Source organism: Marmota flaviventris, chromosome 2 (assembly GCF_047511675.1).
Source record: "Marmota flaviventris isolate mMarFla1 chromosome 2, mMarFla1.hap1, whole genome shotgun sequence".
Lineage (NCBI taxonomy): Eukaryota > Metazoa > Chordata > Mammalia > Rodentia > Sciuridae > Marmota > Marmota flaviventris.
The window spans coordinates 92,242,291-92,264,919 of record NC_092499.1 but is presented as its reverse complement, the minus strand read 5'-3'; the positions used below and the strand labels follow the sequence as shown (position 1 = coordinate 92,264,919).

The 22,629-nt window shown below is 38.7% G+C and overlaps 1 protein-coding gene across 1 annotated transcript; it reads left to right on the top strand.

Moving 5' to 3' along the window:
* The first annotated feature begins 29 nt into the window (after positions 1–29).
* On the top strand, positions 30–16,615 carry Catsper2 (cation channel sperm associated 2). The gene is made up of 13 exons (XM_027925764.1): positions 30–86; positions 875–1,021; positions 1,749–1,922; positions 2,146–2,214; positions 9,135–9,307; positions 9,808–9,963; positions 10,240–10,364; positions 11,384–11,562; positions 11,762–11,861; positions 12,203–12,259; positions 14,401–14,651; positions 15,221–15,388; positions 16,584–16,615. The coding sequence occupies exons 2-13, from the start codon at positions 877–879 to the stop codon at positions 16,613–16,615; spliced, it is 1,629 nt and encodes a 542-aa protein (XP_027781565.1). The 5' UTR covers positions 30–86; positions 875–876.
* Positions 16,616–22,629: the final 6,014 nt, after the last annotated feature.

The following is a 22,629-nucleotide window of genomic DNA, read 5'->3' as shown; positions in this document are numbered from 1 at the left end:
CCCAACCCCCTAGCCCGGCTCGGGCCGCAGTGTGGCAGTCGCTGATTGGCTTCCTGGTGTCTGCGTCGGGCGGGCGGGACCAGCTGGTAACTGCCGAGTGGCTGGAGCGCGGGGCGGGGCCGAGGCTGCAAGCACAGCGGCAGGGGCGGGGCCCGGGGCGGGCAGGATCTTGGGGGTCTGCAGGAAAGGCGGCGCAGCGAATCTGGGGCTCGGCCCGGAGAGGGTCCTTCGTGGGGGAACCAAGTTCTGAGGGCTCAGGAGCCGGAGGCCGGGGAGTGAATTCCGGGTTGAGTGGGCGGAAGGGAGCCTGGGTTGAGGTGAGGCCCAGCAGCGGGAATTGAGAGAAAGAGCTGGCTCCTAAGGGACCGTTGGAGTGGACACACGCGGCAGGACACATTTTCAAAAGTCAGATTTTTGCATTGTCCAATTCCTCATCATTTATTTATTTATTTGCGGGGGGGGGGGGGCAACCACCTACGCCCTCACTCCGCTCCACCTCATTGCCTGATTCCCTCAGTCCAGATGGGTCCTGGATACTTTGTCCATCCTGAGGGCCCCTGCCCTGGTGGCTGCTGCTTTTTTTTTTTTTTTAACTGAATAAATTTAGACAAGTTTTTTATTAGAAATGCTGTTAGAAAACGAAGTTGTCTGGGCACCTGGTTGACTACGCAGTATCTCTGACGACTTCTATTCTCTTTTGTTTAAATCAAACCATGAGTCTTAGTGAATTTGTTCTCACTGTTAGTAGTTCCTAGATTTGAGCTTGTTAAGATCTCTTAAAGGCAAAAAGGGTAAAGAAGAGGAGCAAAAACCCTCTAGTACTGGTGCAACTTCTAGAATGAAATAACCCTTGATTCTTCTGTTTTCTTAACAGACATGGCTACTGATTACCAAGCAGGGCACATGCAACTGCCCAGAGCTGATGCCATTCGTTCGCGTCTCATCGATACTTTCTCTCTCATAGAGCATTTGCAAGGCTTGAGCCAAGCTGTGCCTCGGCACACTCTCCGGGAGATACTTGGTCAGCTATTTCTTCGTTACACTTAGTTTAAGACTCCTGTCTTCATTCTCCAGAGTAGGAAGCAGAGAAATTTAAGGGTAGAAAATTAAGGGAAGTTTGTTTCGTTGCTGATTTGGAGGCTACACTTGATAAATTATCAAGGGTTGTATAAATAAAACTTTGAATCCAGGAAATAGAGCCCATGTCACTCCCTTTTAGGCTATTAGCTTTGACTAACTTTGAAAAGTTTCTCACCAAAGACACTTTGAGTTGAAACTGCTGCTTTCATTCTTGGGCATGGTCAGTGTTGGTCTTAAGCCGTATGTTAATTCTCACCCCAAACTAACAAGATTTTTATTTGCTGTGAGAAGGAGCAACTGCAAGGCAAGTCCTTGTACTATAAAACCCATTTTCCGATCAATCTCCCTACGTCCAACCCTCCTTTTCATAACCCCAAAGAATTTCCTTTATGTTTGTCCACTCCCCTTTTTTGGATAGACTCTTGCTGGTTGGCCTTTAACTCCTGGACTCAAGATTCTCACCCTTCAAGTAACTGGGACTAATGTAACTGATGTGATTCTGCAATCTGTGAATGGGGTGAAGGTGGGAGTTCATAACCCACTTGAATCAAAGTGTGGAATATGATATGTCAAGAAATTTGTAATGTTTTGAACAACCCACAATAAAAAAAAAAAAAAGTAACTGGGACTAGAGGCATGTGCTATCCCTTTTAAAATTTTTGTTATAGATCCTTCCCTTCAGAAGAAACTTTTGCTGGGAGATCAGCATCAGCTAGTGCGAATATCCATAAAGCCTCGACATGTAGGACGAATTTCACATGCCCAGCGAATGATGAGCAGGTTGCGTGTGCGCTGCAGTCAGAGGCCACCTCTTTCCTTGTGGGCTGGATGGGTTCTTGAGAGTATCCTTTATGTCTCTGTTTTTTATGCATAATAATTTGCCATCTGTGTATGATTTCTTTTTCCCGACCCCAAATACCATTTTCATTGTATCTAACGGTATCTATATATATATTTATATATCCCTACCCAGGTCCTCATGCTGTATCTTATGTTCTTGCTGTTATTATTTCAGTTCCGTAAATCTGAAAGAACTCCATTTTATGTTTCCTTAAGAGAAAATAGGTTCTGTCTTCACAAATTTCATCATCTTCCTCATCTTCCTGAATACAATCGTACTAATGGTTGAAATAGGTGAGAACTGATACTGAAAGAGGAAGTGGGTGGGAGGTATTTTCTTTTAAATTGATCATTTTACCTTTTAAAACATTGTTTGAATTGTGATAGGGACAATTCTATTAAGCCCTCTGGAATAGATTTTGTAGAGCTGCTAAGATCTAGAAACATTTGGAGGGTTCTCAGGGTACTAGGTTCTCAGGGTACTAGTAGTAGACACAGGGTAGTCTAGACACTTAAAGGTAGGGTGTAATATGTAGCAATGTGACAAATCCACAGTGAGCTGGAGGTGGGAACAAAACACCTGGCAATTGGCTTACTTTTAAAAATAATTTTCATATTTTGTTTCTAAATGATGAGAGAGAGCTAGGGCATGGTGGTGCACACCTGTAATCCCAGAGTCCCAGAAGAATGAGTTAGGAAGATTGCAAGTTCAAAGCCAGCCTCAGCAATGGCTAGGCACTAAGCAACTCAGTGAGACCCTGTCTAAATAAAATACAAAATAGGCCTTGGGATGTGGCTCAGTGGTTGAGTGCCCTTGAGTTCAATCTCCAGTACCAAATAAATAAATAAATAAATAAACAGACAAATAAATAATGAGAGAGAAAAAAGAAAATATTTGGCTCATTTACAATTCTTACTCTGAAAATAATACGTTGCCACCATGGATAATCCTTATTTCCAATTAGAAAATAAATGTAGCATCATTACAGTTTCGTTGACATTGATGTTTAAAGTTTTAGAGACAGCTTGATGTGCTGTATAAAATTTTTCATTGTGTGAGTGCACTTTATGGAATCTAATGAACATCATGATGACATAAACTTGCAGAATTATTTTCTTCTTTTTTTTTCTTTCATGGTATCCAGGGACACTTAACCACTGACCCACATCCCCAGCCCTTTTTTAATGTTTTATTTAGAGACAGGGTCTTACTAAGTTGCTGAGGCCAGCTTTGAACTCACGATCCTCCTGCCTCAACCTCCTGAGCCACTGAGATTATAGGCTGTGAGCCACTCTCAGTTTATTTGCTGTTTTGAGAGAGGGTCTCAATAAATTGCCTAGGGCTTCCTTAAGTTGCTGAGGCTGGCTTTGAACTTGCAATCATCCTGCCTCAGCCTTCCCTGGTGCTGGGATGACAGGTGTGTATCACTGCACCTGGCTCTTATGCTCTTCTTATCTTTATTTTGTTTATTTGTTTTTATGTGGTGCTGAGGATCGAATCTAGTGCCTCACATTGCAAGGAAAGCACTCTGCCACTGAACCACAACTCCAGCCCTCTTATGCTCTTCTTAAAGTTGTACTTTTCGGCATCAGTGTTCCTTACTTAATTGTAGATATCATTAGCTAAAATGTTCCTAAAAACAATGAAAATTTTAAACTATATAAGTGTCAAAATCTATACAGTTTGTGTTGTTCAGGGTGATTAAGTATGTTCTGATCTTCTTTAACTGCCAGGTATATCAATCAGAACATTTGATGTTCCTTGGATGGTTCTGTTTTAGAGGGGAATGTATTTAGTTACTAAAGAATAAATATGGGAATTAAAGTAGAGCCCATAACACCTTTAAAATCACTAAACTCTGGAACACCTTCAAGAATTCCCAAGGTACTGTCATGTAACAAAAAAGAATTTTCAGGGGTTTGCAAACTTGTTTGAAAATGCTTTCTAGTTGAAAAAAATCCTGAGATGCAGAAAGATAAAACTTTCAAGGTCATTCATCTAGAAGCTGGTGGAGATTACTTTCAAACCCAGGTATCTGGCCCTGAAATTTTTTCCTTGAATTCAGCCTGAAATTCTGAATACCGGTTGTTATATCAAACGTATGTCCCTATACCCATAACTAGAAAAAGAAAGCTAACCAATTACAAAAATGAGTGCCTTCTGTGAAGGGATGATTAAAAGTATACGGTAGTTTGGAGTGAAAAGAATCTGGGAGGCTGAGACAGGATTGCAAGTTCAAAGCCAGCCTTAGCAAAAAGTGAGGGACTAAGCAACTCAGTGAGACCCTGTCTCTAAATAAAATAACAAAATAGGGCTGGGGATGTGGCTCAGTGGCAGAGTTCCCCTGAATTCAATTCCTGGTACCAAAAAAAAAAAAAAAAAGGAAAGAATCTTAGTATCTGTAAAATAATTAAAATATTACAGGATAATCCCCATATGCTAGCTGTAAGAAAAGTATTGTTAATTTGAAAAACTTAACTAAGTAACAGAAGATTTAGGGAAAGTAATAGAAACCAGATAATTAAGGCACTAAGGAATTTAAGATTAATTAGGGATATATATATGTATTATTATGTATTATTATATATTATATATATATGTATTATATGTATTATTATATATGTATTATTATGGAAGGCAATTCTGCCCTTCTGCAAAAGTCCTTTAAGTCCTATTGTTCTAACTTAATGACATTTCTTATGTTCTAAAGATTTTACTAGTTTTTGTTTTGTTTTGTTGGATGGGGGGATTGAACCTAGGGACTCTCTACCACTGAGCTACATTCTGAAACAGGGTCTTGCTAAGTTGCCAAGGCTGGCCTTGAACTTACAGTCCTCCTGCCTCAGCCTCCATATAGCTGAGATTAGAGGGATGTGCCACTGTGCTTGGCAGGATTTTACCAGTCTTATTTTCAAATCATGTAACTTGGCCAAATCAATACTAGTATTTTATTATAGCCCTTTGTATACAACTAAATGAGAGAAAGAAGAAACACTGGGGAATGATATTGTTATATTGTGTGCAAGTATGAAAATGTAACAACAAATCCTACTATTAAGTACAACTATAATGTATCAATAAAAAAAATGAGGAGAAAAAAAAAAAAAACCCAAAGGCTTATTTCTACAGTGGAATTGTAAGCATTATTTGAACTCATCATTTGCAACTCTTACTGTTGTCGTTTGTGGAACATATATACAAATTATGGTGTGCTCCTCTCTTTGGCAATGTTGAACTTCTCTTGCAACCAATGTGAATTTACCTGATATTCTATGTGCTAGATTAGGAAGTGGCAATAGACAACTCTCAATATTGAAACTCTACCATAGAATCATATACATATGCCTGACTTGGTTGATAAAGCTACTGCCTTCTGTCACCCCAAGAGAAGAATATTCAAATGTAGATCTTCACTATTAACTCACAGCAGTGACTAAAATTCCTGGCTGGACTGTGCTGGGCTCCTCAGCTCTTTTTCCAATAAGATTCCTTTGCATTATTAAGGCAGGCTGTTTTTTTGTATGTTTGTTTGTTTGTTTGTTTTTTTGTTACCAAGGATTGAATTTGGGGGTACTTAACCACTGAGCCACATCCCCAACCCTTTTTAAAATATTTTATTTAGAGACAGGGTCTTACTGAGTAGCTTAAGGTCTAAGTAAAGTCCTAAGGCTGGCTTTGAATTTGCAATCCTCTTGCCTCAGCTTCCTAAGTCACTGGGATTATAGGTATGTGTTGCTGTGCCCAGCAGGCTGAAAATTTTTTCAAGTTACATTTTCATTTCAGATAGTATATACATTTTCATTGATTGATGTGTAGTTGGAGGCAGTCATTTTTGCACACTCTGTTTTGCTTAGGCAATTCCTAGAATTTCTTCCTCTAAACTTCCTTGGGTTGCTTCTTTTTTTTTTTTTTAATTGAGGATTAAACCTAGGGTGCTCTATCACTGAGATATATCCCCAGTCCTTTTTATTATTATTATTATTTTAGTTGTAACTAGACACAGTATAGTTATTTTCTTTATTTTTATGTGGTGCTGAGGATCGAACCCAGGCCCTCTCACCTGCTAGGTGAGTGCTCTATCTCTGAGCCACAGCTTCAACCCCTGTCCCCGGTCCTTTTGGGGCTTGGGATGTGGCTCAAGTGGTAGCGTGCTCACCTGGCATGTGTGAGGCACTGGGTTCGATCCTCAGCACCACATAAAAATGAAGTAAAGATATTGTGTTCACCTAAAAAACTAAAAAATAAACATTTAAAAAAATTTTTTTTTGAGGGGCTGGGGATGTGGTTCAAGTGGTAGCGTGCTCACCTAGCATGCGTGAGGCACTGGGTTCGATTCTCAGAACCGCATAAAAATAAAATAAAGATATTTTAGAAAATATATTTTTTTTGAGACAGGGCCTCACTAAATTGCTGAGGCTGGGGGCTGGGGCTGTGGCTCAGTGGTAGTGCACTTGCACTGGGTTCAATTCTCAGCACCACATATAAATATGTAAAATAAAGGTCTATCAACAACTAAAATAAATAAATAGATAGATAGATAGATAGCTGAGGCTGGCCTTGAACTTGTGATCCCCTTGCTCAGCTTCCTGAGTAGCTAGGATTACAGAAGTATACCACTACACCAGGCTGGCGCCTGTTCATTTAGCTTCTTAAAAAAGCATCAGCTCTTTTCCCAGAGAATAAAATAACAATAGCTTCTTTAATTTGTACTTCCATACTCAAATCATCAGATTCCTCTTTCCAAGACTTCTACTTTACACTGTTTCATTGCTCTCTTTGGTTTCCTGTTTTGTGAAGGCAAAAACTAAACAAAAATTATAGTAATCAATTTCCCAGTCACAAATGTGGTTTTCAGCTACTTTTAATACTATAATCTCATGTTTCTGAGATCCATAACTTATTGTTATTGATAAAATATTGTCCTTTTGTTGAATCTAAGCTGCCATCAATAGTGAGATGCAGAGGGGAGGGGAGGGGAGGGGAGGGGGGATAGTAGAGGATAGGAAAGGCAGCAGAATACAACAGACACTAGTATGGCAATATGTAAATCAATGGATGTGAAACTGATGTGATTCTGCAATCTGTATATGGGGTAAAAATGGGAGCTCATAACCCACTTGAATCAAATTGTGAAATATGATATATCAAGAACTATGTAATGTTTTGAACAGCCAACAATAAAAAATTTAAAAAAAAAAATAGTGAGATGCACTAAGAAATAAAAATTCTGGGACACATCATTGATTTTTAAGATGCATCCTAATTTCAGAGATGTTAAAAGTGGAACACTGCCTCAGAATTGGAGGAACATTTAAAAAATTTTTTTTTAGTTGTTGATGGACATAATACCTTTATTTATTGATTTTATGTGGTGCTGAGACTTGAACCCAGTGCCTCACACATGCTAGGCAAGCACTCTGCCATTGAGCTACAGCCCCAGCTCTGGAGGAACATTTTTTTAAAAATTATTTTAGTTGTAGATGGACACAATACTTTTATTTTATTTATTTATTTTTATGTGGTGCTGAGGATTGAACCCAGTACCTCACATGTTAGGCAAACACTCTAACACTGAGTTATATCCCCAGCCCCTGGAGGAACATTTTATGTAAAAGAAAAATTTCAAGAAGCACATATCCTAAAGAAGCATTAGGATAAGTATAGTATGACTCCCTTAGGTTTTTTTTTTAAGAGAGAGGAGAGAGAGAGAGAGAGAATTTTAATATTTATTTTTTAGTTATCGGCGGATACAACATCTTTGTTTTGTATGTGGTGCTGAGGATCGAACCCGGGCCGCACGCATGCCAGGCGAGCACGCTACCACTTGAGCCACATCCCCAGCCCTCCCATAGGTTTTTAACCAACCCATTTCAGAGAGTTGACTGTATGGTTCCTTTCTTTTTATCTTGATCCAATCCAAGATCAGATAACTGTAAAGCAATAACACCATAATATTGATGCTTATTTAGCTTATTTTGACCTTACTTTTTTCTAGTGCATAGCATACATTCATTAGATGTATAAAAAGTGATGGAGAAGGTTAAAAGATTAAAAGTTAAAGGGACAGCATTTAGCAAATAATGAGGTTCTAGAGAGGAAGCATAGGGTTCAATTTGCTTTGCAGAAAAAAAAAATAATTTTTTGGTAGAGAAGAAGGAAAAGAAAGCTCAAAAATAAAGGGCCAAGTAATTTTGAGGTAGGCAAGAAGACATAAGGATAGATAGAAAGGATACATGAGAAGAGTGGCCCTGGATTAAAAATCTAGATTTAGAAGTCCCTTTCATATCTTAATCATAAACAGCACTGTTCAATCAGTTATTAGACCTTATCCACAGGTACACCTATGTAGTATCATGTTCCAAAGCAGAATGTATCAAAGACAAGAAAAGTAAATAATCCCGGTATTGCTGTTATTCCACTATTCAGCAAATGAACCCCATTCTGGTAATGGTCAGCATGTCCAGTTAACCAACACAGGGGAGAACTAAAAACAATCTCTTAGATCATGTCTCTGTACTATTCATCTTATAATCATATATAAATGTGCCTACCTGAGATATAGCTAGGGCATTCCTCTCCTGTGCCCATACACTACCCTCTCAGAGTGTGTATTTCTTTCAGTAACCTCAGTCTGTTCCTTACTTAGACCCTTTTTAAAATTCCTTTATGTGATGATATTAAGAATCCAAGGATTCTCACTGCCTGAGTTGAGGTCCACCTCCCTTTTGGGGGAACTCCTTGATACTCCTGCCTGGTGATGATTTCATTTTATAACACAGTAAACATGAATATAACTATGAATCTGATTTGTTGTGTGTACATCCTTTATGAAATATTTTATATATCCTGAACCTATGTTTTCATTCTATTAAGACCCAATGCTTTCTTGTGAACTCTGGGATTTATTTAACAGTACAGGGGGTGTGGGTAGAAGTGGTAAAGGGGAGGAATCCCTTAATGGTTGTGTGATCCCAGAATGGGTGGGAAGTGATTTGCAGTTGTTAGATATTAACAGAAAATGAATTGTGGCTGTTTTTTATGGTCATTGCTGTATGTCCCTGAATTTTATAGGTTGAAGCAACAGTGATAAGACAGGAAACTCAAAGAAAAATGGAATAGTAGTGGACAAAACTGTGGTTTATAAGTGATTATTTTCCATTATTCAACTTCCTACTTTCTTAATTTTTATACCTCCTTTGTTTTATCCTCACAGAATTGCTAGAATCCACAAATGCCAAACTGTGGTCATTGAAGCTGATTTTGGAGGTGGCAGCGTGGTTTATCTTGTTTGTTTTCATCTTAGAGATCCTTCTAATGTGGCTATCAAGCTTTTTTCTTTTCTGGAAGAATGCCTGGAATGTATTTGACTTTATTGTTACCATATTGGTAAGGATAGATATCTTGAGGATTAGTTAGTGGGCTAAGGAATGTGTCTAGGTAAATCAAAATAACGAGAATACAGAAAGAAACACACAAAAATTAACCTAATTTCCTTCTTTGATATTTTTTTCTAAACTAAAAGTCAGTAATTGCAAGAATTGTTGGTATTAGGAGCAAGGTAGAATCTAACCACAACATCAATCCCAGAAATAACACCTGCCAGTTACTAAGTACTTATCAAGTGCCTACACTAATGTTTTACATGTATTATCTCATTTGTGCTTCACAACAGTTCAAGAAGATAAACACTAATTTTATCCCTTTTTTTATATCTAAATGAGTTGAAATGCAGAGTTAAGTGACTTAGTATAGGAGGGCTGAATCAATCTCCTGAGAATGCTATTCAAAGGATAGTACATAGGAAACTATTAGGAGGATAGGATGAAGAGTGCATCTGTGCCTGGGTGGTTTGGGGTATATTTTACTCATATTCTTGTTTCCTACAGTCTTTGCTTCCTGAAATTGTGGTGTTGGGAGGGGTATCAGGTCAATCTGTGTGGCTCCAGCTGCTGAGGATCTGCCGGGTGCTGAGGTCTCTCAAACTCTTTGCACGATTCCGTCAAATTCGAGTTATTATTTTGGCCCTGGTGAGGGCCCTCAAGGTGATTTGACTGTTGCAGCTAAAGCAGGGGGCAAGGTAGATGAGGGTTTAACATTTAATATGAAATAAGTCTGGATGGGTTAAATAAGGCAATAAAAGGTCCTGTGAAATGTTACTTGTTGAGAAAGGACCAGGAATAAACTGCTGTGAATTTGAGATGACTGGGTTCTGGAGTGGAAGTAAGGGTTTGGGTGGGCTGGCCAGGTGGGCTTGACTGGGCTGCTGGTGAAGATCAGCCTAGTCTGGCCCAGCTCTAACTTGAGGTCATGGCCTTTAGAGCATGACCTTCCTCTTGATGTTGCTGCTCATCTTTTTCTACATTTTTGCTGTGACTGGTGTCTACTTCTTTGAGGATTACACCCGTTCAACTCGCCAGGACCTGGTGTACAACGTGTTCTTCTCGTATGCAGGGCTGGGGAAGTCTGGGTGAGGGGAGAGAATCTGGGTTAGACACTAGGAAGCTCATCCAAAGCACAGTAATACAAAAAGTATAAGCTATTGTAAGAAACAAGAACAGTTTCCTCCTTCCTCAGCCTCCCAAGCTGCTAGGATTACAGGCATACATCCACTGTGCCCAACTCCAGCTCTTTTTATTTTTAATTTTGAGACTAAGTCTAGTTAAGTTGCCCAGGCTGGTCTTGAACTTGTAATCTTCCTGCCTCAGCCTCCCAAATTACTGGGATTACAGGTATACAACACTGTGCCCAGCAGTTTTATAATTTTTTTTATTATTTGTATATAATCATGATAATTATTTGGGATCATCTATGTCACATGTTCATCCATTTATTTGCCTATCAGTTCATACCAGTGAGTTAGAACAATTAGAATGAAGGTTTAAGAAAATCTTATTGGTGCCAGGCCTGTGGCACTCATCTGTGACTCCAGAGACTTTGGCAGGAGGATTATAAATTTTAGGCCAGCCTCAGCAATTTAGTGAGCCTCTGTCTCAAAAATTTTTTAAATTAAAAAATGGGAGGTGGGTACTGGGCATGTAGTTCAGTGGTAAAGCATCCCTGGGTTAAATCCCCAGTATATATATAAAAAAAAAACCAACAAAAAAATCTAGTTGATAACTCATTCATCTTTTGAAAATTTATTATCAAGTACTTACTATGCTTCAGGACTAATAGAATAGTAAGGGGTATTATTTAAGATAAAGGAAAACTTGTGTGTATGTGTGCAGGAGATTGAATCCAGGCCCTTGAGCATTCTATGAAGGTCTCTACCGATGATCTAGAACCCTAACCCCAGGAAAACTTAATAAAACAATTTCAAACTGAAGAATAATTAGCTAAAAATTCTTTTAATATGTTAGAACAAACTCTGAAGAAATTTTATGTTGCTTTAAAAATAAGAATTGTACAGTTTCTGAGAGATTTAGATGTTTGCTTCTATTATTCACACACCATTTTTTTTAGGGACCTGTTGAATTCCGTAGTGACAGTGTTCATTCTCTTCACCTTGGATCATTGGTATGCACTGCTTCAGGATGTCTGGAAGGTTCCTGAAGTCAGCCATGTATTCAGCAGCATCTATGTCATCCTTTGGTTATTGCTTGGCTCCATTATCTTTAGAAATATCATAGTAGCCATGATGGGTAAGCATGAAGGAGGTGCAACTTGTCGGGAAAGGGGTTGGCAAGAAATTAGTCTGATAACTGGAATTGGTGGACTGTGGGTAGAGAGAACCCAGTGTAGCAGGAAGGCTTGGATCCTGGAATGGTCTGTTCCCACCCAAGCCCTCTTTCCAGATCTAGTCACCACCATCTCCCAACTCCTAATGGCCCTTTGGGGCAGTTACTAATTTCCAGAATATCCGGAATGAGTTGAGCGAGGAAATGACGCATCTGGAGGTTCAGCACAAAGCTGACATATTCAAGCGGCAGATTATCCAGAGGTCTGCTCCCCTATTTTCAGACCCAACTTTTTTTCTCTCGAGGGCTCTCTGACCTCATTCCTGGATTTCACTCTTTAACTTTGACCCTACTTTTCCCCTTATGACAGAAGATTCGCTCCTAAAGTTAAGAATTCCCCAGTTCTAGTATGTTGCCTAATTCTTCATCCACTGTGAGGGCTTCCCAACTCTTTTTCACTCCTTTGCCACAATTTCTTCTCCCTATATGGTTTTCTTCACTTGCTGATAAGAATTCTTGTCTTTTTCCCTTATTGCACTATGCTTATGGATAGTTTTCTCTACCCTTTTTCTTGTTTATGTTTTTTTGGTTATTTGTTTTGCAGGAGACAAAACCTGTCCCCTGAAGCACTGAGGTCATTCCATAGCAAAATACATACCAGGTTAGGAGCACTTATGTGAGCTGGGATGGAAACACATGAAGGAGGAGAGTTTAGAAAATCAAAGGAGAGGGCTGGGGCTGGGGCTCAGTGGTAGAGCACTTGCCTGGCACATGTCAGGCACTGGGTTTGATCTTCAGTACCACATAAAAATAAATAAACAAAATATTGTGTCCATTTACAACTAAAAAAGAATATTTAAAAAAAGATTGACTTTGAGAGAGAGAATCCATTTATTTAATAACTATTAGTTGTAATCAGTTCAGTGGTGACCCTCCCAAATTATATGTCCATATCCTAACTCTCTAGAATCTTGTGAATGTGACCTTATTTTTAAAAATGGGCTGGGAATGGTGGTGCAAACCTGTGATCTCAGCGACTTGGGAGGCTGAGACAGGAGGATCACAAGTTCAAGGCCAGCCCCAGAAACTTAACAAGGCTTCAAGCAAGTTAGTGAGACCCTGTCTCAAAATAAAAAATAAAATAAGTGCTGAGGATGTAGCTCAATGGTTAAGCACCCCAGGTTCAATCACCAATACCAAAAAAATAAATAAATAAATAAGTCTTTGAAGATATGATTAATTTAAGGTTCTTGAGATGAGTTCATCCTGGATTTTCCAGGTATGCCCTAAGTTCAATGACAAGGATCCTTATAAAAGACAGAAAACACAGACCCATAGGATAGGAGAAAGAGAGGTGAAAATGGAACTAAAGATTGGAATGATGCAGCCATAAGCCAAGGGAAGCTGAGGCATGCTAGGTAGCTGCTAGAGGTAAAAGAGGCAAGGAACTTTGCCTCCCAAAGCCTCTAGAGGTAGTGTGGCACTGCCAACACTTTGATTTCAGACTTAGGGTCTCCAGAACTGTAAGAGAATATATTTCTGTTGTTTTAAACCACCAAGTTTGTGGTAATTTGTCCTGGCAGCCACAAGAAACCGATGCAAACACCTTCAATGAAACAGATACTGTTCTAGACCTTTAGTGTGTAGCAGTGAATAAGATAACAGAATAGAAAAAAAGATACTCATTCACCCATTAACAAATAATTATTAAATACTTAGTAGGTGTTTGGGACATGCCAGAGACCAAAATAGACAATAATGCCTGCTTTCATGGCGCTCATATACTAGTAGAGGTAAAGAGATAATAAGCAATGAACATACAGACATTAAGTTAAATTATGTTAAGTGGGCTGGGATTGTGGCTCAGAGGTAGAGCGCTTGCCTACCATGTGTGAAACACTGGGTTCGATCCTCAGCACCATATAAAAATAAAGATATATGTCCACTTATAACAAAATAAATATTTTTAAAAAATTATGATAAGCATTATGGAAACATTAAAATTAGAATAGGTTAAAAGGGAATTAGGAGTAGAGGCTAAAAAATGCATATGGGTTATAGTTTTAAACAGGGTAATCAAGGTATCCTCAATTGAAAAGGTAATATGTGAACAAAGACTTAAAGGAGGTGAGAAGATTTCCCTGGGGATATCTATGGGAAGAGTGTTAGTGGCAGAGGGAACAACTAGTACAGAGGTATTAAGCTAGAAACATGCCTAATGTGTTTGAAAAACAGCAAGGAGGCCATTGTTACTGGAGCAGAATAGGCAGGGGAAAGAGTAATGAGGTCAGAGAGATGATGGGATGGGAAACTGAATCTTTAGGGCTGTGGGAGGTCACTGGAGGGACTTGACTTTAACTTCAAGGGAAATGGGAAGCAGAAAAGAGGAGAGACATGGAGTGATTTACATTAAAGGATTATCAAGGTTGTTATATTGATGGTAAACTGTAAAGGAATAAGGGAAGGAGCAGAGATCAGCAGCAATGCATCTGTTTTCACAAAAGATGAAAATGACACAGACAGGGTTGTACCAGTACCAGTAAGTTAGTGAGAAAAGGTGTATTTTAAGGGTAGGGCCAAGAGGATTTATTCATAGATTGAATGTGAGAAGAAAGAGAAGAGGTAAGAAAGGATATATTAGGGATAAATGAGATTGGAAGTGCCTAAGCTAAGTTTGGGAGTAGTTCATACTTCATAAGCTTTAAATTATCACTTTAGGGGTGGACAGGGACAGGACTAGAATAAACTAGTCATAACTCATAAATGCATTTGAAGCAATAAAATCTCTTAATTCACATACAGAAAAATCAGTAAACAAAAGGTATCTTCGGACTTTGAAACTTCTGAAGGGGATCACATAGAGACTGAATCCAGTGTTGCTGCTGAAGAACCGGCAGAGACTGAGCGCCATGCTGCTGAAGATATGGCAAAGGCTAAATCAAAAACAAAGAAATCTGTTCCCCGCAAAAAAGAGTACCCATCTGCCTCCTCTGCCTCCTCTTCTTCTTCCTATTATTCTGTGTCTCCAGGATTCAGATATTCTGATAATATTGGTGAGCAGAAGAGTTTCTTCTACTTGAATTCAGATTGCTCTATGAAAAATCACAATCTTAAGAGGAGCTCTCCCACTGTGTCTGTGTTCCAATTTTCTTCACCAGTCTGATTTTCTGGTCTTAATTACTTTCTTTGTACTTTTTAATTTTCCTTGAAGTTCTGTTTCACTTTGGATAAGTGTGGCTGTGGCTCTTTTCACTCATTGTACAAAGTAGTCTTTTTAAGGCATGATGGTACACCTATAATTCCAAAGATTCAGTAGGCTGAGGCAGGAAGATTACAGATTTGAGACCAGCCTTAGCAACTTAGCAAGAGAGCTTGTCTAGAAATTTATATATATATGTATACACACACATTTAAGGGCTGAGGATGTAGCTTGGTAAAACAATTGTGGGTTCAATCGCCAGTACCCCAAAACCAGAAATCTTTTGGTGATGTGCCCTTTACCCTCCATGCTTCCTGTTTCCTCTTTCATCTCCACCTTTCTAGCCACACCATGAGATTTAATCAACTCATTTCCAACTTCTAGAAATCTAGGCATGTTTTTAAGAAATATTCCTCCCTACAGATAAGTTGGACTGGGAGACTCTTGTGCACCAGAATCTACCTGGGCTAATGGATATGGATCAGGATGACCGTGTGGTTTGGCCCAGAGACTCACTCTTCCGATATTTTGAGTTGCTGGAAAAGCTTCAGTATAACCTAGAAGAGCGTAAGATATTACAACAGTTTGCAGGTATGGAGTTACGGCAGTCATGGAGATTGGGAGTTGATAGCATGGGAATTATATATATATATATATATAAAACTGGGAAGAAGTGGGAGGGTGTCCACTATTCTAGCACCTCAGCTTCTTGATGTCTACCTCACACCTGAAAAGGGCAAATTCTTGTTTTGGTATGTCACATTTTGGCTATGTGTCCCAATTTCCTGTAACAGAGAGAACGTAGAACCTGCTTCTCCAGCAGGGGACGCCCAAATCCTATGAGATCTGAGAGCTTGTTCACCAAGAGCATAGTGTCCAATTCCATTTGGGAATTAAGGTGGGTTTTGCCCTATTTGAGCAGTCCACTCCCTTCTGGACATAGTCCTTCTCTTTGAAGGTCTCAGTTCAGTAATGAGCAGTGGGCTCAGGCTCACATTGGACAGCTATGGGGTTTCAATAGAGAGCAGAAAGCCCACAAGTGCCCACTGCCCCAGCCCCCCCCAAATTTTTATGAATTGTAGACTTTTCCCATCAGCCCTTCTAGTGTCAATCTAGGGATACAGAAGTAAATGGTTTAAATAGTAGAGTTTTATATAAGCTAAGAATTATCTGCTTGAAATTATTTTCTCTATATTTCATGATTTGGAAATTAATTCTGATTAATAAAATTTCCCTCTAAAAGTAAAAACAAACAAAAAAACCTGGAAGAGTTAGGGGCTTTTTTTTTTTTTACAATTTAATATGGATTAGTGTCATCTGAGTTTTCTTCCTCATACCTTGCTGAAAAGAATCTAATATGAATTAAATTAGGAAGGAGGACTCTCTGTGCATATATACATATGTGCATGTGGTGGGCACAGGAAGGCAATAATAGAAATTTAAAACATTGGGACATAGAATTTTGGGTAGAATGTCAAAGACAAGCTTTGTCCACATCAAAATTTGCTTGACATTCATCCTGCTCTTTCCAGTAATTCTTCAGTCCTGCCTTCCCACTTGTTTTCTGGGGAGAACAGGGTGGAAGGGAAGAGAAAGTTGAAATTGGTTTCTTTAATCTTGATTAACTTGTCTATGGCAAAGATTGCCAACTCATATGGCTTAATTTAGAGTAAAGATTAGTCGATTTGTGTGGGAGTCTAGAACTCAGAAAAGCAAGGTCTTCACCAAATGCTTATATGTTCCAAACATTCTTAGCTCTCCAGCCTCACAGTCTGTTTCTTTATAGTGCAGGCATTGATGAGCTTTGAAGACAAGTAAAGCCTTCAATGGATGGCTTTGAAATCTTTGGGCCCAGCAGAAGATAATGAAGGGAATACTCGGAAATAGAGAATTCAAAATATAAATGTCTAATAAATACTGCTTTTGAGTTAACTAATTATGTTTCTGAGACATAGGGACACTGAAAGCATAAGGTCAGGCAAAAAAATTAGTTCAGATGCTCATGGTGCCTGTGCTTCTTGCCATTCCATTCTCTCTACAGCTCTTTTTTATTTTTTTAACTTTATCATTTAATCTTGTAATCTTCTACCCTTCTTGCAACCTCTGCTTTCCCTAAGGCAGTCTGTAAAGCACTCTGTGGGAAGAGATTCTCAGAGCTGTTGTTAGTACAGCAACAAAAAAGTGTTGTTTGTTTCCATTGTCTACTGACATTACTTCTCTTATGCACCATTAATGCTTTTTTTCTTTCTTTCTGATCTTAATTGGTTTTATTTTGATTCTAGAATTAGGCAGTAGTCTGGACCAAAAATTGTTCAGATCCTCCCCAGGCACCATTAATTTCAGTCAGACATTTTATACCCATTTCTGTGCTGAAAGATATATTTTTTTATTCCAATTTTTTTTACCATTGCTCAGAGCAGTATTCAAATCAACATGTTACACAGATTTTTAGTGTTTTGAAGGACCTCAGACTTAATCTATCTCACATCAATGCAGGAAAACCTTTGTGTGTATGTGTAGTGCTGTGGATGGGCCTCCTGTATGCTAGGCAAGTGCTCTACCACTGAATTACATCCCCACAGGAACATCTTTTAAAACCTCATTGAAAAGGTGATTATCTAGCCATTAGTTATTGTTAGTAGTTATTGGTGATTTACTACATAGAAGAGATCCCATTTCATTATTGGATGACTCAACTCAGTTGAAATGTTTATTATTAAAAATTCTATCACTTGAGTGACATGGATGAAGGTATAATATTATGAATATTTATAGTTTTTATAAAATATAGTATTATGAATATATGCTATAAATAATACTCTATATATGGAATATAGTTATATATTCCATAAGATAACCACATATGAAAGATATTTTTCTCTTATTTTTTGGAGATGATAAAATTGAGACTTAAAAAAATTAAGTAAGATAAAATACATGCCTCTAAAAAAAAAATAAGTAAGGCTGAGCTCAGTGATATATGCTCATAATACCAGAGGCTAAGGCAAGAGGATCCCCAAGTTCAAGGTCAGAAAATTTAGTAAGACCTTCTGTCAAAATAAAACACAAAAAAGACTATGTCAGAATTCAGAGGTAGAGCATTCCTGGGTTCAACCCCTAGTACTGCCAAAAAAAAAAAAAGTTGCCCAAGGGCACATACCAAATTAGAGACAGAGCTAAGAGTCTAAAGCAGGTTAAAAATTCTAAGTTAAGAAAGATTAAATTTAAACCATTTATACAATAAAATAGCTTACTCTATTGACTTTTCAATAAAGATTCACTGTTGTCACAGCTGTGGTTCTTTTCTCTGCAGTCCTCTCATGTCTGCTCTCTTCCACGTGTCCATGCTCTCTAGGCTGGCTTCACTCAGTTAGCCAGATGATTTTCTGAAACTTCTAGACCTATATGCCTATTTGCTCATAACCAGGGGAGGAGAGACCATGACTCCTTTCTCAATCATTGAACAAAACGAAACTGAGCTTTGGGTCAGAATAGTGGTTATTCTTGCAGTGAAGCCACTATCTAGGAGAAGGCATGAGGAACCTGGAGTATTGTGATGTTCTACAACTTGATCTGCATGGTGGTTACACAGGTAAATACACATATAAAAGTTCAATGCGCTATACACTTAAGATTTGGGCAAGGGCTCACCTAGCACGTGCGAGGCCCTGGGTTTGATCCTTAGCACCACATAAAAATAATAAATAAATAAATAAACAAACAAATAAATAAATAAATGAAGGTATTGTGTCCAACTACAACTAAAAAATAAATATTAAAACAAAATTAAAAAAAAAAAAGATTTGGGCAACCCACACACTCACACATCCTGAGCATCACTGATTGCATCAAGAAGTTAAGTCAGGGCTGGGGTTGTGGCTCAGTGGTAGAGGGTTAGGTCATAGGCTTACTCCTAAACCAATCATAGAGGTAAGGTGGATAGGATGACTAATTTAGGCTTTCTCCTGGAACGGGAGGTAAGGTCAGTCATACCTAACCTTAAGGGCTATAACTGCAATGGGGAAGGGATGAATGGGTGGTAGGAAGGCAACTCCTCTGGTCATCATTACTTAAGAGTATGTTTGGCAGAAAGGTCAAGATAGGGAAAGTGAAAATGAATGGAAATTTCCAGAATAGGTAAATCTAAGAAGACAGTAGATTAGTGGTTGCCTAGGGATTTGGGGAGGAAATGGGACTTATTGCTAATAGATATAGTGTTTCTTTTTGAGGTGATGAAAATGTTCTGGAATTATATAACCACTGAGCCACATTCCCAGCCATATTTTGTATTTTATCTAGAGACACAGTCTCATTGAGTTGTTTAGCACCTCATTTTTCATGATCCTCCTATCTCAGCCTCCCGAGCTGCTGGGATTATAGGCATGTGCCACTGCGCCTGGCCAACAACATAATATATTTTTTAAAACATGGAATTATATACTTTAAAGTGGTAAATTTTATGTGAATTATCTCAATTTAAAATGAAGTACGTAAAGACTATCCAAAATTAAGAGCAATATTGCATTTCAAGAAAAGACATTTTAGTCATTCATAAAATGAAGAACAAAATATGTAACATTGTAGTAAAAATTCCATCATAAGAAATATGGCATATATATTTAGGAAGAATAATTGAAAATGCCATTTTTAGGCACAATTATATACCTAGAATTACTAGAATTAGGGGTAACAAAGGATTTCTATTTAGTACTAATAGAAGAGGGCTGGAAATAGAAACCTGGGAAATAGGAATATTTAAATGATAGGAGAAAGCAGCAGAGCTACCAAAGAAACTAGAAAGAGAATAGCTAAAAAGACAGGGAAACCATTCTAGAGTAACATCTTTAGGGGCAAGACAAAACTTCAAGAGAAAAGTAATGGTCCAGTAAGATCTGAACTGAAGTATCCATGGAAGGTGGCAATCAGAAAACAATAAATATAATAAAGCAGAGTAAGGAAGCAGTATCTAATCTTATGTATGCTACCCACAAAGTAGTTGTTCTGTGAGGAGCTTTTCTCAGTGTGGCTGGTAATTTGTGATAAGTGTAGAATTTCAGGTCCCATCCTCCATATTAAAGATTCAAAAGCAGAGGCTGGAGGTATGATCCAGTGGTAGACCACTTGCCTGGTATGGGTGAGACCCTGAGATTCTCTCCAGCACCACAAAAAAAAAAAAGAGAGAGAGAGATCAAAAGCACTTTATAGGTATCTGATGGACTTTCTCAAACGATTCCCTTCTGAGTTTTTATAACTGACTTTGAATGGTCTGTGCATGCTGTGCTGCCTCATTATTTAACTCTTTCCTCAAGGAAAATGGTCTAACATTAATTCTATCAGAAGTTTATTCAACAAATATTTGTTGAGTTCCTAAGTTCTAGATACTGCTATAGGCACCTGGGATACATCAGGGAACATACAAGACTAAAATCTGCCCATCCTAAGTAGTTCCTCTTAAAATCACCAAGTAATCTGTATCTCAGCTACCCTGGAGGTTGAAGAGGGAGGATCACGAGTTCCAGGACAGCCTACATTTAGGGAGACCCTGTCTCAAAATTTAAAAAAGGGCTGGGGGTGTAGCACATGGTAGAGCACTTGCCTGGCATGTGCAAGAGGGCCCTATGTTTGATCCTCAGTACAAAAAAATATTACTAAGTAACAAATTAAATCTTCCATGAAGACAGTGAGTTTATTTCCTTCTACATTTGTTTGCTTGTTGCTCTTTTAATGAGCTATATCCCCAGCTCTCCTCTAAGGTTTTTCAAATCATACTCCAGCAGCCCAGAGCTATCTAATAATAGCTGCTGAATAACAAAAACACTTTTTTCCTGATTAAATGTAAATATTCTAAAATGTAAGGATCAAGTCCCAAGTTTTCTTTTTATGCCCTGACCAGGTATCCTTTCTGTAGCTTTTACTGTTGTTCTTAAGTCAAGATATTCAAGCTCAATGCCAGGACTCTGAAGTTTCCTTTGAAATATATTGAAGAACTTGGATATTGTTGTAATATAACTAAATGTTAAAATTTTACACATGGTTTATGTTAAGATTTTATGTTTAGGCCAATTTATTTATTTATGTAGTGCCAGGGATCAAATCTGGGGCCTTGCACTCTGGGCAAGCACTATACCATTGACTACATGCCTAACCTAGAACATAACTTTAGCCTTTGATTTCTAACTATTATATTTTCAATTGCCATAATGGAACATAAACAATATGTTTCCACTTGGCAGCAGAAAAATTAATATTTGTTTTATCACAGTATAAAATAAATAAAAATACTATAAGAAGAAAAGATAAATTTATATTAACAGCCAGATTCTGCCTACTCTATTATCATAGTTTACCTTTTATTTTTTTATGTTCAAGATCTGAACTGAAGTATCCTGGAACGTGGCAATCAGAAGACAATAAATGTAATAAAACAGAATAAGGAAGCAGTATCTAATCTTACATATGCTACCCACAAAGTAGATGTTCTGTGAGGAGCTTTGCTTAGTGTGGCTGGTAATGATACCACTGGTTATTGGTGAGGTTATTGGTGACGAGTCCTGCTTCCCCACATGTTGAAGTTTGAACATTAAAGAAGCACACCAAGGCAAGCAAATGAAACAGGGTTTATTTAAAAACAGGTAACATAGACTTCTCCCGCAAGGGAGAAGGGGGCCAAAGGTGGTATCTTGGTATCCGGGACCCCCAAAAGACCACCAGAGACCAAGATCGATGTAAGCAGCAAAAAGGTGTTTATTGTGAGCTAGCTTGGTCCTTTGCATGCACACAGCAACTGGTGATGCTGAGAGGCCCCGAGCCCAGGGTTTGCAGCAGTTTTATACACTCTTTGGGGAAGGCAGGGACTTCACATACATCATAGCATCTCTTTAGCAAATCATCACACAGTGTGTGTGTGTGGGGGGGATCGCCATCTTCCTACCGCAGCCTCCAAACAACTCTAAAACATGATTAGCATATTCACTGGCGGGAACAAGTTGGGTAAGGGTGATTGGTTACTATAAGAGGGGGATTCGTTTGAACTGATTGGTTTAAGCCACGAGGGGTGTACATGCTGAACTACATGGTTTCCCAACATGTTATCAACCACCATAAACTACTGGGAGGGTCATCTGGCATCCCAGGTATTTTCCCTGTCTCATGCTGATTGGTGGTTGCTAGGGGATTGCTATGGATCCTCACCTAGCCTGACTTGAGTCAGGGACATCTGGTGCAGCAGATTTCTCCTGTTATTTGTAGATAAACAACTCAGTAGGGTGGGTATGTGCCTAAGAGTGCTCTGTGGGTTTTTCCAAGGACAAGGGCCATGCCCTCTTCCTTCGACAGGCTTTGCTCTGAGGTAGAGGCTAGTTTCTCAATTGCACTGTCTTTCCCATCCCCACACCTCTTCCCTTCCCCTCATTCTTTTCTGCATAATCCAAAGTTCCTTCATTCTTCCCCACCTACCCTCCCTCCCCCCCTTATGGATTAGTGTCGCTTATCAGAGAAAACATTTGGCCTTTGGTTTTGGCTTATTTTGCTTAGCATGATATTCTCCAGCTCCATCCATTTACCTGCAAATGCCATAATTTCATTCTTCTTTAAGGCTGAATAATATTCATTGTATGTATCTACCAGATTTTCTTTATCTATTTATCTGTTGAAGGGCATCTAGGTTGGTTCCATAGTTTAGCTATTGTGAGTTGAGCTGCTATAAACATTGATGTGGCTGTATCACGTAGTATGCTGATTCTAAGTCCTTTGTGTATAAACTGAGAAGTGGGATAGCTCCTTGCTGTTGCTGTGGTTGGCTTTGAACTTGCCATCTTCCTACCGCAGCCTCC